The sequence below is a fragment of the Borostomias antarcticus genome (genome assembly GCF_949987555.1).
Source record: "Borostomias antarcticus genome assembly, chromosome: 12".
NCBI lineage: Eukaryota > Metazoa > Chordata > Actinopteri > Stomiiformes > Stomiidae > Borostomias > Borostomias antarcticus.
Window position 1 is genome coordinate 3,058,961 of NC_140245.1, and position 15,543 is coordinate 3,074,503.

Genomic DNA, 15,543 nt, shown 5'->3' on the forward strand with positions numbered 1-15,543 from the left:
AGGCTTTTCATTTGTAAGCAAGTCTCTTACGGTAGGAAATTGCTTATTGACACTTAAAATGTAATTATCCATGACAGTCCACAGAATAGAATCTACTTTATTCTACTTCTATTTACTTGTAGAGTGTATAATCTGAATAGCGGGCTGTGTATATCATCATCATCATCTTTATTTCAGATACAACGGTCCATAGTAATATATATTTACAGTGTATAACCTGAATAGGGGGCTGTGTGTATATTTACAGTGTATAACCTGAATATGGGGCTGAGTGTATATTTACAGTGTATAACCTGAATAGGGGGCTGTGTGTATATTTACAGTGTATAACCTGAATATGGGGCTGTGTGTATATTTACAGTGTATAACCTGAATAGGGGGCTGAGTGTATATTTACAGTGTATAACCTGAATAGGGGGCTGTGTGCACTGGCGCGGGTCCGGCCCCAGCCGAGGGAGGGGGGCACAGACAGGTAGTCCATGCCCAGGGAGGGGAGCTCTCTCCTGGGGTGCTGCTGCTGCAGGGTGCCCTCCGGCAGAGGGCTGTGGCATGGAGCTGGAGACGAGTCCTGGTCCACCTCTCTGGGACACATCTGGAAGACACACAGAAACATGTAGGTACTGAACAGCTGTACACATTCCACACACAATCACCTGCTTGAGTACATTCACTCTCTGGAGAATGTTTTTTGAGTTCTTATACAGAGACTGCCAGCTAGTATCAAGAACTCCAGGTAAGGTTGTAAAATTCCGGGAATATTCACAAAACGTAATTTATGGGAATTAACTGGAATAAACTGGAAATGTATGGGAATTAACAGGAATATATATGTTTTTCCAGTTTATTCCTGTTAATCCCCATAAATTAAGTTTGTGGGAATTAACAGAAATAAATACTGTTTTCCAATTTATTCCTGTTGATTCCTGTTTGTGAATATTCCCGGAATTTTGCAGTCCTAACTCCAGGTGTTAGTCACTGCTATCACACTAGTGAGATGTGAACCCACAGCACTGCCGTCGCAAGTCCATCACAAAGCAACAGCGGATCCACACCGTGACTCCCAGCCAGTCGGCTCACCTGCTCCAACGACGTCTTCCTGGTCTTCTGCGGAATACTCAGCTCAAAGCCGCCGGGCGGAGCCTGCGACTGAGGGGCGGAGTCTCCCCCCTCCAGGACGCAGCCGTGGTCCTCGGAGTAGCTGCTCCTCCGGGAGGTGCAGGGGGAGGCCATGGGGGAGTTCCTCCTCTTCTTACCCCCCGGGGAGGTGGGCCTGGAGGAGGGGGACAGCCCGAAGTGGGAGGCGGGCTCGTTCAGCTCCTCCTCCTCCACGAGCAGCGAATCGCAGCTGGAGGCGGGGCTGAGCCAGCCGCGGGAGGAGGGGCTGGAGGCGGGGCTGGGGCTGAGGGAGCCTGCGCCTCCTCCTCCTCCCTCGCGGTAGCAGAAGGGGTCCAGCAGGGGGAGGTAGAGGCGCTCGCGGTCCCAGCCGCCCCCCGTGTCCCAGTAGTTGCCCCCCGCTGGGGCAGAGTCATCCTCGGGGGAAATAGTGGTGATCTGGATACTGGGGCACTCCAACACACGAGACTCCGACACCTGAGAGACAGAGGGAGGGAGATAGAGGGGGAAAGAGGGGGAGAGATTCAGCGGTGGACACAGGAAGTGAGTGAGAGAGTAGCCATGTTTCCATCCACAAGTTTTATGCGAAATAAGTTATATCGAATTAAAAATGCCTTATGGAAACAGTAAAATTCGATTAAAAGTCATGAAAATCGACAAAAAGTTTGTACTGTCGATCTCATCGGATTTTCTCTTGTTCGATAAAAGTCTTTTGTGATAAATGCTTTATCCGATAGAGAAACACACGTTCACCGGCTTTATTCGCATTCATATTTTTAGCGATCCTCACACAATTCGATTGACAAGTGGATGGAAACATGGCTAGTGATACAGGGGCAGAGATAGATCCAGTTAGAGGAAGGTCATAACAAAGGTCATAATAAAGACAGTAAGCCTGATGTGTCGTACGACACAAAGTCTCACACAAAAATATTGGCAAATCAGACACATTCTGAATTTTATGCCTCGGCCAACACTCCAGGCTGAAATACTCTACCTAGCCGACACTTTGTGATCTCTGTGGTAGTCTTGCATAGCCAGAACTATCTACACACTTTGTTTACACTGTGCCAGGGCTGGAGAAAGGTCTGGCTGCACTCATTACCATTCGAGGATAAGGAGTAAAAACGCAGTATTTCTTTAAACCAATCACAATCGTCTTAGCAGTTGCTAGGTTGAATTGGGCCGGGAGAATCTCCCGTCCTCAGTGATTGGTTGTAATAAACTAATGACAAGGCTTATCCCCAAAACCTACATCCGGTGAGTCAGACTATCTCTGTGGAAACTACGCGCGAACATAGTTTGTTTGTGCAACAGACTTTTCAGAACCTTTCACACAGCCAACCAATCAGACTATCCGTCAATCTACGATGCAGTCTGAGACCTTAAAAAATTCAGGAGGAGCGAGACAGGTCTGCGACACCCCAATCAGACATAGCCCAGATAAGATAGCTGCCATTTTCGTGTACAAAACCTGTCTTATGCCAAGTTTCATCATTTCATGATTTACAGTAACTGTCACTCAAGCGTTGCCATGCTAACCTGCAAGCCACATACTGTAGCGCAACACCTGCTTATCTGGTCCTCCTCACGGCCCACATAGCCATCGTCCATCCCTGACCTCTCACCTGTACCAACCTGGTGACCTCTAGTCTCACCTGTATCGACCTGGTGACCTCTACTCTCACCTGTACCGACCTGGTGACCTCTAATCTCACCTGTACCGACCGGGCAGGAAGACTCTCGTACGTCCCGATGAACTCCCTCACCAAGGCCCGCCTGGGAGGTGGGGAATGCATCCCAGCCCTCTGACTGGCCGAAGACTGTAGGGTAGGGATTCCGATTGGCTGGCCTGCATTGGTGTCTGCCAGGTGATCGTCTGTAAAAGAGAGCAGAGCGGTGAAGAATGTGTAAGAAGCTGGAAAGTCTTTGTTTCGGCTCAACTGTAGCCTACGGAGTTCAGTTCGGTGACGGTAAGGACCAGAAGAAGTCCACATGGAAGCCCCACACCAAACAAAGGTGTTTGTTTCACCATTACCCGCTCAAACTCTAGCTTTAGAACATATAGGTCTATGAAAATATGATTTTGGACCAGAACAGAGAAAGAGCTTGCTTGCATTTCATCATTGCAGACCACACAGAATATCTAGAAAACCTTTTAGACCACAAAATTGAATCACAACATTTACTCTTGTGCGTGGCTTGCTGCCCTAGCCCTCTCCGGCTGTGTAGAACAGTAGTTTGGGTCAGTATGGAGCGGTGAGCTCACTGTGGACCGTCGCTGACGTTTAAGAGGCAGTTATTGGATGCAGTATAACATTGTGGTAAGTTGTGCTGTGCAGTGTGTTCAAGGTTAGGGTGTGGTATCGCTGTTGTGTGCCAGTGTGGGCGGGAAGGAGATGAGGGGTGGGTGAGGGGGGGGTGTAGCAGACTGAACTAGGGGGGAGAGAGGGTGGGGGGGGGGGCAGGAGAGACGGAACAGAGGGAGGTGTGTATGTGGTGCATGCTCAGTAAAAAGCGACTGAGGTTCTCTATCCAGATGGCAGCTGTTAACTCCACTCACACGCACAGCTGATTAAAACCACATTGAGAGCTGCTGCCCTTACAACACACACGCGCGCATTAGCACACACCACACAGAAACACACACGCATGCACGCACGCACACACGCGCCATGCATGCAATATGCCTAAAGAGCGCGCACACATCACAGAACATGCTAACACACACACACACACACACACACACACACACACACACACACACACACACACACACATATATATACAAAGCCCCCACACAGAGTAAAAGAATCTCTTTAGGAGCCGGGGAGAATGATACGATGCAAACCCAGCAGGGTCCGCTAGTTAAGAAGAAAGCAATTGTCGGCTAGGCTACACATGATCATCACATTAACAGAGACAGATCTCAGAGAGTCGTAGCCTATAGGTTAACCAGCAGTGACCGGTGACCCGAACGTCCTTTTCCCAAAAGCCCTCTCTGACACGCACTAGGCTACTCAAAGAAAGGGGCTAACCAACGTTACTGCTCGACTCGGGGCGCAACAGGGCGCTGCTCTCCGTGATCTCGCCCGTGCTGGCGGGGTCCTGCTCTGCGGCGCGCACCGGGGACCGACCCCGGAGTCGGTTCGGCGGGTCCTCCTCAAAAACCAACTTGAACTCGAACTCGCCCTCTTCCCAACCCGGACCCGGCGCAGCCCCCATCCCCGAGGAGTGAAGTCCGGAGAAGTGATACAGTGATAGCCTATCCGTTTCTGATTCAGTAACAGTATAAAATCCTTTAAGGCTTTTTAAAATTCAGTCTTCGTTCGCTTCCCTTCTGATTTTATGGTAACGGTTAAGTAGGCTACGTCCCATCACGCAAAATGTTCTTATCAACCGAATTTTACGCTTCAGAAACTTTTTTTTTTACTTGACTGTGTCCTCAAACGGGCACACGATGTTATTCCTATTACCGTGTCTGGTTCACTTCAAGTTTTAGATGAGACAGATTTGTGCGTTGCCTTTTCAGGAATCTTCCGACCGCTTTGTTGGCTATCTAGGCTAATCTTGGGCTATCAGTCTTTCATTGTAATACCCTCGCCATCCCTTCTTCTCCCCCTTCAAGATAAGAAAAAAGTTCATCAAATATTTTTGTCGTTCTTTCCCCTTAATTGCCTTTGGGTGGGTTTCCCAAGCCAGTTGGTCCGTTACTCAATCCTCATAGGACGCTCGGGTTGTCAATCAAGGACCGCCCTCCCCAGTCTGTTTCGCCCAAACCCCTTTAACTCCATACCCCCACCGCAGAGAGGGGGTTACTCTCAGACTTTTGATTAAGATGTGACATTTAGCCTATCACTTCTCCCAAATCACCTTCTGCCAGGCCATTTATGTCACTGCTATATAGGATTTCACCTTTGGCAATAATCCATCCTTGCCTCTGATAACCAACCTTTTGGTATTGTGATTATTATGAAAAAAGTGTGGAACCCTTAAATCATACACACACAATTACATCTATATTAGCCTACCGTATTCAGTGACAAAACCATCCACCATGTTAGGTTGTCACTCAGCTTTAAGGGGCTCGTTTCCTGTGGCGTTGTACATGACAGTCCCCTTTTTCTTCTGTCATTCCTCCTCCTCCCTACCACCCCTCACCCCCTCTCTTCCCCCCAATCCATGTCCCTCCTCCTCCCTGTCTTCCTGGCTCTCGCTCCCTCCCTCCCTCTCGCCTCGAAAGATCTGTTTCTCATTATCCTCTGCAGTCTGCACTCTGTCTGAGACAGGAGACGAGAAACTTAAATAAACATGCTCTCTCTCTCTCTCTCTCTCCCTCCCTCTTTCTCAGTCTGGTTAGCCTACTTCCCCCATCTCTCTCTCTCTCCCTCCCTCTCTCTCCCTTTTTCAGTCTAGTTACTCCCCCATCTCTCTCTCTCTCTCCCCCTCCTCCAGTTCTCACATACTGTTGTAGTGGAGTGGAAGTGGTGGCCTGTTCCGCTCTGTCTCCCATCCTCTTGGGGCTGAGTGTGGCTAGGCCCCAGCAGGGACCTCTGGGATTGTAGCTGCTGTAGTTTGGTTGGACTAAAAGCAGTTTGCTTATTACCAGGAAATGTGGAGTTTAGTAGACTGTGTGTGTGTCTGTGTGTGTGTTTAAAATGATTAAATATAATATTCTATAATATTTTACTTTCACTGATACTTTAAAGCTAACAGCTCGTGAGGGATGCGTCCTGTCGTCTGTCTGAGTAGTTGAATGATGAATCCTGAAAAAAGAAGGGATAAAGAATTCATGTACATGTGTCGCCATCATGTGGTCAAAAGGTAGAACGCATATCATGTAAAACTCATGTCTTCATAAGGGAAAACGTCATAATACTTCCAGAAAATCAGGATGTCTGTAACAAGCATCTGCTGGGTATTGTGTAACAGAACTGGCAGCAAACAGTTCGATTTTCATACACCTCATGTCATTCGTCAGAAAATTCATAAACAAGTAAAAAGAAAAGTTGGGAATGTATCAGAATGTATCAGTTTATGATAATGATCTTCTTACTGTGTGTTTTAGAGGATGAGGGTGTGTATAAGATGACAGACATCTGTTAAGAAGCTATCAGGGTTGTGTGGCGTACTTTATGAGTCATCATATTAAGCTATACTATTCTATACTGCGCTTGTTCATGTGAACAGTTTTTTCATCTACGCTGTACCTAACTTGCCTTCTCTCCTTTATCCATTCTCTTTCTCTACCTTGAGCCCTACCCTGGAAATCATCCGCATTCCTTATGGAGAGGGAGAGCGCTGTACGAACGAGTGTGTGCATGTGTGTGTGTGTGTGTTTGTGTCTGTGGGTGTGTGTGTGTGTGTGTGTGAGTGTGTGTATGTGTGTGTGATTTTCGGGGTGTGTGTGTGTATGTGTGTGTTTGCACTGGTGTATACTGGCTATGATTGAGGGAGTTTGAGCAAGAGTTATCTTGTGATACGTCATCTACACTGTACATTCCTGCTCATGTGACTGTTTCTTTATGAGACTTTTCAATGTTGCCTGGGGATACACTTTATGGTGCATAGGGAATGGGAACATTTTAGAAAGGAAATGCTTATTTGTTAGTTTACTAAACTTCTACAAGATAATGTAAACTAATATGATGTATGGGGTATGTATCAAGAGTGTGTACAAATAAGAGAGGTACTTAGTTTGTGTGTGTGTGTGTGTGTGTGTGTGTGTGTGTGTGTGTGTGTGTGTGTGTGTGTGTGTGAGAGAGAGAGAGTGTGTGTATGTGAGAGAGAGAGTGTGTGTGTGTGTGTGTGTGTGTGTGTGTGTGTGTGTGTGTGTGTGAGAGAGAGAGAGTGTGTGAGAGAGAGCGAGAGTGTGTGTGTGTGTGCATGAGAGAGAGAGAGTGTATGTGTGTAAGAGAGAGAGAGTGTATGTGTGTAAGAGAGAGAGAGAGTGTGTGTGAGAGAGTGTGTGTGTGTGTGTGTGTGTGTGAGAGAGAGAGTGTGAGAGAGAGCAAGAGTGTGTGTGTGTGTGTGTGTGAGAGAGAGTGTACAGTGTATGTGTGTGAGAGAGAGAGTGTATGTGTGTGTGTAAGAGAGAGAGAGAATGTGTGTGTAAGAGAGAGAGTATGTGTGTGTGTGTAAGAGACAGAGAGAGAGAGAGAGTATGTGTGTGTGTAAGAGAGAGAGAGTGTTATTGTGTGTGTGTGTGTGTGTGCGTAAGAGAGAGTATGTGTGTGTGTGTGCGTAAGAGAGAGAGAGTAAGTGTGTGTGTGTGTGTGTGTAAGAGAGAGAGAGAGAGTACGTGTGTGTGTGTGTAAGAGAGAGTGTATGTGTGTGTGTATGTGTGTGTAAGAGAGAGAGTGTATGTGTGTGTGTGTGCGTAAGAGAGAGAGAGAGTATGTGTGTGTGTGTGTGTAAGAGAGAGAGAGTGTATGTGTGTGTGTAAGAGAGAGAGAGAGAGTATGTGTGTGTAAGAGAGAGAGTATGTGTGTGTGTGTAACAGAGAGAGAAGGGCGTGGGGAGTGGGTAAGGACAGCATGTTGCAGCCTGCGGAGCTGCTCATTATTCATTTCATCAGACACTCAGAGAGGGACAAGCAGAGAGAGACTCAGAGAGGGACAAGCAAAGAGAGACTCAGAGGGACAAGCAAAGAGAGACTCGGAGAGGGACAGAGAGAGACCCAGAGAGGGACAAACAGAGAGAGACTTAGAGAGAGAGAGGAAAGCAGACAGTAGTGAAAAGACGTGAAGGAAAACCAAAACCGCAAGAATACCGTGCCGTTATCAACCAAGAGACCGCCTGGGATTGACCTCTCCACAGAAATACAAAAAAAAGTATCCAAAACAGACGCAGAGTGAGCTCTTCTTCCCATCACATCCTCCCCTGAAGACTCGGTTGTTTATCAAGGTGAGTGTGCGGAAATTTCCTTTACTGTTTTCTGGCTCTTTCCTCTTTTTCTCTCTCCCTCTCTCCATGTCTCTCTCTCCTTCTATGTCCCTCTCTCTCTCTCTCTCTCTCTCTCTCTCTCTCTCCATGTCTGACACTCTTGAAGTACCCCCCCTCCCTTATCCTTCCTTAATTCCGTCGACTGTCCAACATGTTGGGCGAGTCTGTGAATCACTGTTGATGTTGACACTTGGTGTTCATTTCACTCATCTACGCAGATCGGTAGGCCAACCTTGGAGAGCTCAGGCCAGCTCAGGATAGGGTAAGGGACTCTGGGCTAGTAAGATTTGTTGTAGAGTTGTTATTTTCTCACCCTGCCGAGAACGAACGGGCAGTTCCCAGCAGTGGCAAAACTAGCTTCTGACTATTCCAGCATTTAACATCTCTACTATATTTCAATGTCCTCTTCTTGTGATCAACACTTAATGGTTCTTGGTGTCAATCTTGGTATCGGCAGGACGTCAATTTGGTATTGACATGGTCTGTTTTATCTTGGCTATCAGGAAATTGTAGTCCCAAAGCTGAACAAGAGAACTACATCTGGCAAAATGTTGTTTTTTGACAAAGCATTACAGTACTATGACATAGCCTACTCAGTAGCACTACTAATATGACATGTTGTAACATGCATTCAGGATGCTGTGCCAGTAAAGCATTGGCTAAAGTACCTGATGTGAATATTTGCTTGTCTGCGTCACTAGGCCGAGGGTGCTTTAGTATATTTCAGCATCTAACTGAAATGTAGCTAGGGGTGACTGTACGTTACCATCTAGAATAAGTGCATTTCGTCAGGCGGTCTTCTCCTTCAAAGCAACCCATCAGTGAGATTCAGAGCCACAATCTATCGGAGAGTCCCCAACTTACTACCTACTCTTTCAAAAGTGGTGTTAAGAAATGGCTTCTGGAGAATCAACAGTGTCAACACTGATCTGTGTGCGTCCGTGTGTGTGTCTGTGTCTGTGTGTGTGTGTGTGTGTGTGTGTGTGTGTGTGTGTGGGAGAGCGTACGTGCCCGTCAGGTCCTTAGCTAAGATTTTTATGGTTTTTATGTAATTGTGTTTTATTTGTTATTATGTATAGAATGTATTTTAATGTATTTTAATCATTGAAGTGCTCATGCCATCTGCCCCAGAGACTATGGTTGGAAATTAGCTAATTTGGCTAAACCAGCATATTTACAGAAATGTTCCTTAATGTGCACTGTCTCTGAATTTTAAACTATTCGATAAATAAAATAAATAAATTGAATTATATTAATCAAAAACTGGTAGGCTAATCATAGTTGGACATAAATCTCAACCCTGTGTGATGGTTGTCACGTGGTAATACGAAGTCAATGACAGTAAATGTAGTGATATCTTCTTGATAGACCTACAGGATGTAAGTTGTCGATCTCTTGACCCCATTCGAATGCTCTAAAAACACATCCTTCCGTTCTCAAGTCTCTGGAAAACCACTGATCTGATGTTAGGATTGCAACTACTACAACTGTGTAGAGGTGCACATCCTTTCACCATCCAATCAAGATCAGATCAGAGATGATCTTTAGGTACGTGACAATGAAACATGCATTTTTGAGTGTTTAAACACGGTCTGCGCATAAGCCTGTCATTTCCCTCTCTTCCTCAGAACCACACACCCTGTCACTGACCCCCAATGGACGACAACATCACCTCCGCCATCGCCGAGTACCCGCGAACCTTCGCTCTCCTGTCGAACGTGACAAAGGTCGAAGAGGATGAGAGCATCGTGAGCAACGACTTCTCCACGGTGGTGGGAGCCCTCATCCTCAGCCTGGTCTTCCTCCTGGGCGTGCCCGGCAACCTCTTCATCATCTGGAGCATCCTGGCGCGCACGCGCAAGCGCTCCGTCACCACCCTCCTCATCCTCAACCTGGCCTGCGCCGACGGCTTCCTCATGTTCCTCACGCTGTTCTTCGTCATCTACCTGGCCAAGCAGAGCTGGGTGTTTGGCAACCCCATGTGCAAGGTTGTGTTCTACCTGTGCAACATGAACATGTACGCCTCCATCTTCCTCATCACGCTCATGAGCCTGCACAGGCTGGTGGCTGTGGTCTGGCCAAGGAGGGTGACCGCCCTGGCCAGTAAGAAGATCGTCCTGCGGGTGCTGGTGGGGCTCTGGGTCCTGGTGATGTTCACCTCCGTCCCCTCCGTGGTGTTCAGGGAAGTGAGGGAGGACACGGATGAGAGGAACAAGACGAGGCTGGTGTGCGCGCCCAATCACACGAACGACGAAGTACGTGAGAGGGGAGGGGGGGGGGTGGGGGGTCCATGAGGCTTGTAATCATATGAGCATTTTTGAGGAATTAGTCAGTCCCCACCCAGGTGAATCACCAGCTCAGTGGCCTTGTGGTCAGAGTGTCCGCCCTGAGATTGGGAGGTTGGGGGTTCGATCCACGGCCGAGTCATACTGTTATCATATAGTCATACTATTAGTCAAGACTATTAAAGAAAGGTTTCCAATCCTGCTTGGCACTCAGCATCAAGGGTTGGATTGGGGTTAAGTCCCTGTGACACTAGCATCATGTCCAGGGGGTGTACTTGTACATCAAGCTGCCTCATGCGAAGGAATCAGGAGATAGGCTCCTGTCCTACGGGCCACTAGGCTCCAGAAGCATTGAGTCTCAAGGCTACTTACTTACTTACCCAAGTGAAGCCAAGAAATGACTCACCTGTTCTGACAAAAAAGACTTGTGCCCTTGGGTAATGTCATTCACTGCTATCGCAGTTGACGGTTATCTCACTTCCTGTGCAGGTGACGTTCCAGTACAGCTTCGAGACAGTGGTTGGGTTCCTGCTGCCCTACGGACTGATAATGACCAGCTACCTCTGCATCCTGAAACGCCTCAGAAAGACCCAGTTCCGCCGCAAGGTCCGCAGCGAGAAACTCATCCTGGCCATAGTGGTGGTGTTCGGCGTCTTCTGGCTGCCCTATCATACTATCAACATTATACAGGTGCGAGTGTGTGGGGGTTGGATCTTTTCATAGCATTTTAAAGACGGGATGTAGCCGTATGTCTAGACGAGTGGCATTAAGGTGAAGTTGTTTTTCCTCTTTCTAGGTGTTGGCCCAGTGTTTCGACGAGAATTCCAAGACAAGAGACAGGCATGTGCACCCTTCTCAAACCCCACATGCTTCCCTTCCCCCAAAGTCTCGCTTTGCTTCAGTGTAACCAAAAATGGTCTGCGGTGACAATTAAGAGCGTAGAGCTCCTCCCGTGTCACTAGCTCACACAGTTAACCCTTCCCTTCCCTCCACAGACTCGACCACATCTGGCACTCCAGCCGCGCTGTGACCTCATCCCTGGCCTTCATCAGCAGCTGTGCCAATCCAGTTCTGTACACCTTCGCTGGGAAGTCCTACATCAAACAGAACGGCCTCTCCTTCATGGCACGCCTCTTTGAGGGAACCTCGATGGACGCGGTCAGTAAGAAGATCAGGGTGGCCAATAAAAAAGAAGGAATGGGGCTGAAAGACTTGGAGTCGACTACCAGCAACGGGAACAGTTCAACGAGGAAAACGTCATGTATGACATGAGTTGCACTAAACACTCGGTTTTGGTAATGATCTCCTGTCATGTCCTTCTCATGTCATTCTCTACCTTAGAGCTCTCGGGACTCTCCACGAATATGTTAATGAACATGTTACATTACTGCACATATAGTACCGACTTTGCACCGTTTTAGAGACATTTTCTTCAAGGCATGTTGTAAATAAGGGACACTCATTCTCCATTAGCAGGTTATAGATTTGTATATTAGGAAAATGACTTTTTGATACAATATTGCTTGTCCCACCTATGGAATTTCAACTGTAAATAATTTTTTTGCCTGTCCCACATATAGAATTACAACTGTAAATGACTTTATTGCTTGTCCCACCTATAGAATTGCAGCTGTAAATCACTATTGTATATCTGTAATTGCAAAAGTTCTTAAATACATGAAAACTATGACTATATTGCTTATTCAGGTTGTTACAAAGTACGTGTGAGTCGTGTAATATTCATGTGCACGTCACTGCACCCTCACTTGACCACTCTGGGTTCAATCTGATCCTCTGACCTGCCAAAGCATGACCACCTCTCACTAACAATTATAAAGTTTAAACATGACATGACTCTCAAACATGACCACCTCTCAAACATTGTGACCCTCTATCAAACACTATGACCACCTCTCAAACCTATGACCACCTCTCAAACATTGTGACCCTCTATCAAACACTATGACCACCTCTCAAACCTATGACCACCTCTCAAACATCATGACCCTCTATAGAACATGACCACCTCTCAAACATGACCACCTCAAACATATGACCACCTCTCAAACATGACCACCTCTCAAACAAATAACCTCTCTCAAACATTATGACCACCTCTCAATTATGACATCTCAAACATTATGACCCTCTAACATTATGACCACCTCTCAAACATATAACTCCCTCTCAAACATATGACCACCTCTCAAACAAATAACTCCCTCTCAAACATATGACCACCTCTCAAACATTATGACCACCTCTCAAACAAATAACTCCCTCTCAAACATTATGACCACCTCTCAATTATGACATCTCAAACATTATGACCACCTCTCAATTATGACATCTCAAACATTATGACCCTCTAACATTATGACCACCTCTCAAACATATAACTCCCTCTCAAACATTATGACCACCTCTCAAACATGACCTCCTCAAACATATAACTCCCTCTCAAACATATGACCACCTCTCAAACATATAACTCCCTCTCAAACATATGACCACCTCTCAAACATTATGACCACCTCTCAAACAAATAACTCCCTCTCAAACATTATGACCACCTCTCAATTATGACATCTCAAACATTATGACCCTCTTAACATTATGACCACCTCTCAATTATGACATCTCAAACATTGACCCTCTAACATTATGACCACCTCTCAATTATGACATCTCAAACATGACCTCTCATACATTTTGACTCTCTCAAACATTGACTCAAACATTATGGCCCCCTCTCAATAATGACATCTCAAACATATGACTACCTCTCAAACATTATGATCCCCTCTCAAACATCACTTGAATCAGCTACTCAACACGGGTGGGCTGTACTTATTTATACTGGAGTTGAACCAAATCAATCCTGGTACACATGCATATCCAAATTGGTTATTAACTGCACAGACAATTTCAAGTGAATGAGTCATATCCAAACCCTTCATAGCTCATTAGCCTACAGTGTTTTATGTAAAAATGGAAATTAGACAAGTCTCTAAAATCAATTGAATTTATTCATCACATCTGGAATAAACAGAAGGGGACATTAGACAAGTCTTTAAAATCAATTGAATTTATTCATCACTTATGGAACAAACAGATGGGGAAATTAAATTTGATTGGCCATGACGATCTTCATGCTTAGTAGTTGCAGGATCAGAATCATGACCGTCCCAACATGCTGATCACACCTGGAGAGGAGAGAAAGGTGTGAATATGGAGCCATGGACATCAGCTCTCTTTGTGGCTGCACGTGACCTTGCTCAGCGCATGTGAATAATCACTGGAAATCAGGTGAAACACGGATCATGCAAATCATCACTGAAAGGTCAAAACTGTCTCCACTCTATGCCTTATGATACATTAATTGAATAACTTACCGTAATGTCCAGTACAGCCAGTGTCTGAAATCGTCAGTTCTGTGTGGAAATAAGGTCAGAGTATTAATTAGGCCACATTTAATTTGGGTGCAGACGTTCTATTCTATAAAGTGGCACATTGTACAGTCGGACCCCGTCAGTGTGTGAAGGTAATAATCACGAGAATCAGCTGAAACACGGACTCACATGCAACTCATCAATCAGGGTGACTGCAAAAGCTGAGCTAATGGTCAGATTCATAGTTTGCAAATACCATGGGCAGCCCCAAAATGCTGAAGCACTGAAAAGGGGCAGTAAGTTAGTTCAAGATCTGAAATAGTAGCTCACGTTAGTTGGATACATGTCTGACCACAGTAAGGTTAGCCAACCCATGTGCGCACCTGCGACTCCACGCAGTGGAAAGGCGCACCTCGTTCGGCGGACGCACGAGTTCGTAGCCAACACGGCTTTTTAACGTTATAATCAAACTCACAGAAACATTAAATGTGGTGAAAAAATCTTACCCAGACTGGATGGTTGATCTAATACGCGATACCATGAACAAGCGGGGAGAAAAAATACCGCGTTGCCCTGTTTAATGACTGACTAACGTTAGCTTGCTAGCTTGGTAGGCTAGCTAGTAATAGTACTAAAAAAAGTAACCTCATAAAAACCTAATAGGTAGCTAACCACCACCCATAACCTAAACGTTAAAATAACCTCACTTATCTACCCTCAGTAAAGCGAAAATTATACTAAGCTAGCAAACGTCTCAATAAGCTAAGAACAGTGGCCAGCCTTGGAGCTGTGCTCACCGCATGGTCGGTCTGGTGAAAGGGCTGATTAGGAGACTGAGGGTGAAGATATCTCTTTATCAAACCACGTGTTTGTTGTTCCTTGTCTGAGAAAGCATGCTGCTTCCGGTGTTGACTGGTGCCCCTCAACCCAAAACATCGTTTCTCTCTTCTCGTATAAAAATCAGCTGATAAATTCTGGCGACATCAATACGCACTTAATTCTCAACATAAAACGCACTTTATTAGAGGGACAATCATCCGCGCTGAAATGTTTTGTATTGTCGTTGTATTATAGCCTAAAGTACTATACAGGCATGCATGCAATTGTGTCAAGCCCTCTCTTCTTTGATATCATTTAGATGTATTGGTTATTAAACTATAAAAATGATCTAGCCTAATTATCTACAATATTAATGTATAATAAATGGTGTCCAATAAAAATAAGTTACAACTCATATAAAATAATTGTAATTAAAATAATAATCTAATAAATAATGAATCTTACTATACAATATTTTATTCCTGGAGTGAATGAAACTAAGGGTTTACATTTTAGGCTGTTTACACTATTTAATTAAACAGTAGCCTACTATTTTCTTTCCCTCACAAAAACGGAGGGTTTTTGTTACGTCAAACTGCTACGGAAGAGCATTTGGGCCAATCATCCATGGGACCAATCCACCAATCAGATAACTTTTGGCAGCTGCGCGCAGCAGTCTAGCCTACATAGCTACATCAGATAAGTCGATTGCATTGTAGTAAACAACAACAACTACAACAACGACAACAACAACAACAATTATTTCTACTTTTTACAGGTGAAATGTTCATGTCATTGAAACTCAAATGAGCTCAGGTCAATGTGGCATTTAGCCACACCCACTCGTGCAGAGCTCGTAACATAGGCTACAGTTGTAGGCATTGCTATTCCAAACAGTGGTTTCTTCAGTTCCCAAACCCCAGAGGAGGAAGATGTGCACATCTACGGACCTGTTGTTAAGTCTCAAATTCCTTCTCAAAGACATGCAC

General features: G+C 45.6%; 2 protein-coding genes and 1 long non-coding RNA gene across 3 annotated transcripts in view; 1 reads left to right on the forward strand and 2 right to left on the reverse strand.

Annotated features, from left to right (window-relative positions):
- Window positions 1–4,338, reverse strand: part of nfatc4 (nuclear factor of activated T cells 4) — a gene marked incomplete at both ends in the record, with an annotated part of 12,243 nt that extends 7,905 nt beyond the window's left edge. The window contains 4 exon segments of the mRNA XM_084447191.1: window positions 408–592; window positions 1,078–1,590; window positions 2,832–2,992; window positions 4,161–4,338. Of these exon segments, the coding sequence (XP_084303317.1) occupies window positions 408–592; window positions 1,078–1,590; window positions 2,832–2,992; window positions 4,161–4,338 (1,037 nt within the window).
- Window positions 4,339–9,713: 5,375 nt separating this feature from the next.
- ltb4r2b (leukotriene B4 receptor 2b) lies at window positions 9,714–11,615 on the forward strand (the record flags this gene model as incomplete). The annotated part of the gene is given in 4 exon segments (XM_084447192.1): window positions 9,714–10,313; window positions 10,833–11,043; window positions 11,306–11,320; window positions 11,323–11,615. Coding segments are annotated over 4 exon segments (1,119 nt in total).
- Window positions 11,616–13,460: 1,845 nt separating this feature from the next.
- On the reverse strand, window positions 13,461–14,540 carry LOC311316202. Its single transcript, XR_014630703.1, has 3 exons — window positions 14,242–14,540; window positions 13,739–13,777; window positions 13,461–13,549 (listed from the first exon to the last, which is right to left on the reverse strand). It is a non-coding gene; the product is annotated as an uncharacterized lncRNA (long non-coding RNA).
- Window positions 14,541–15,543: the final 1,003 nt, after the last annotated feature.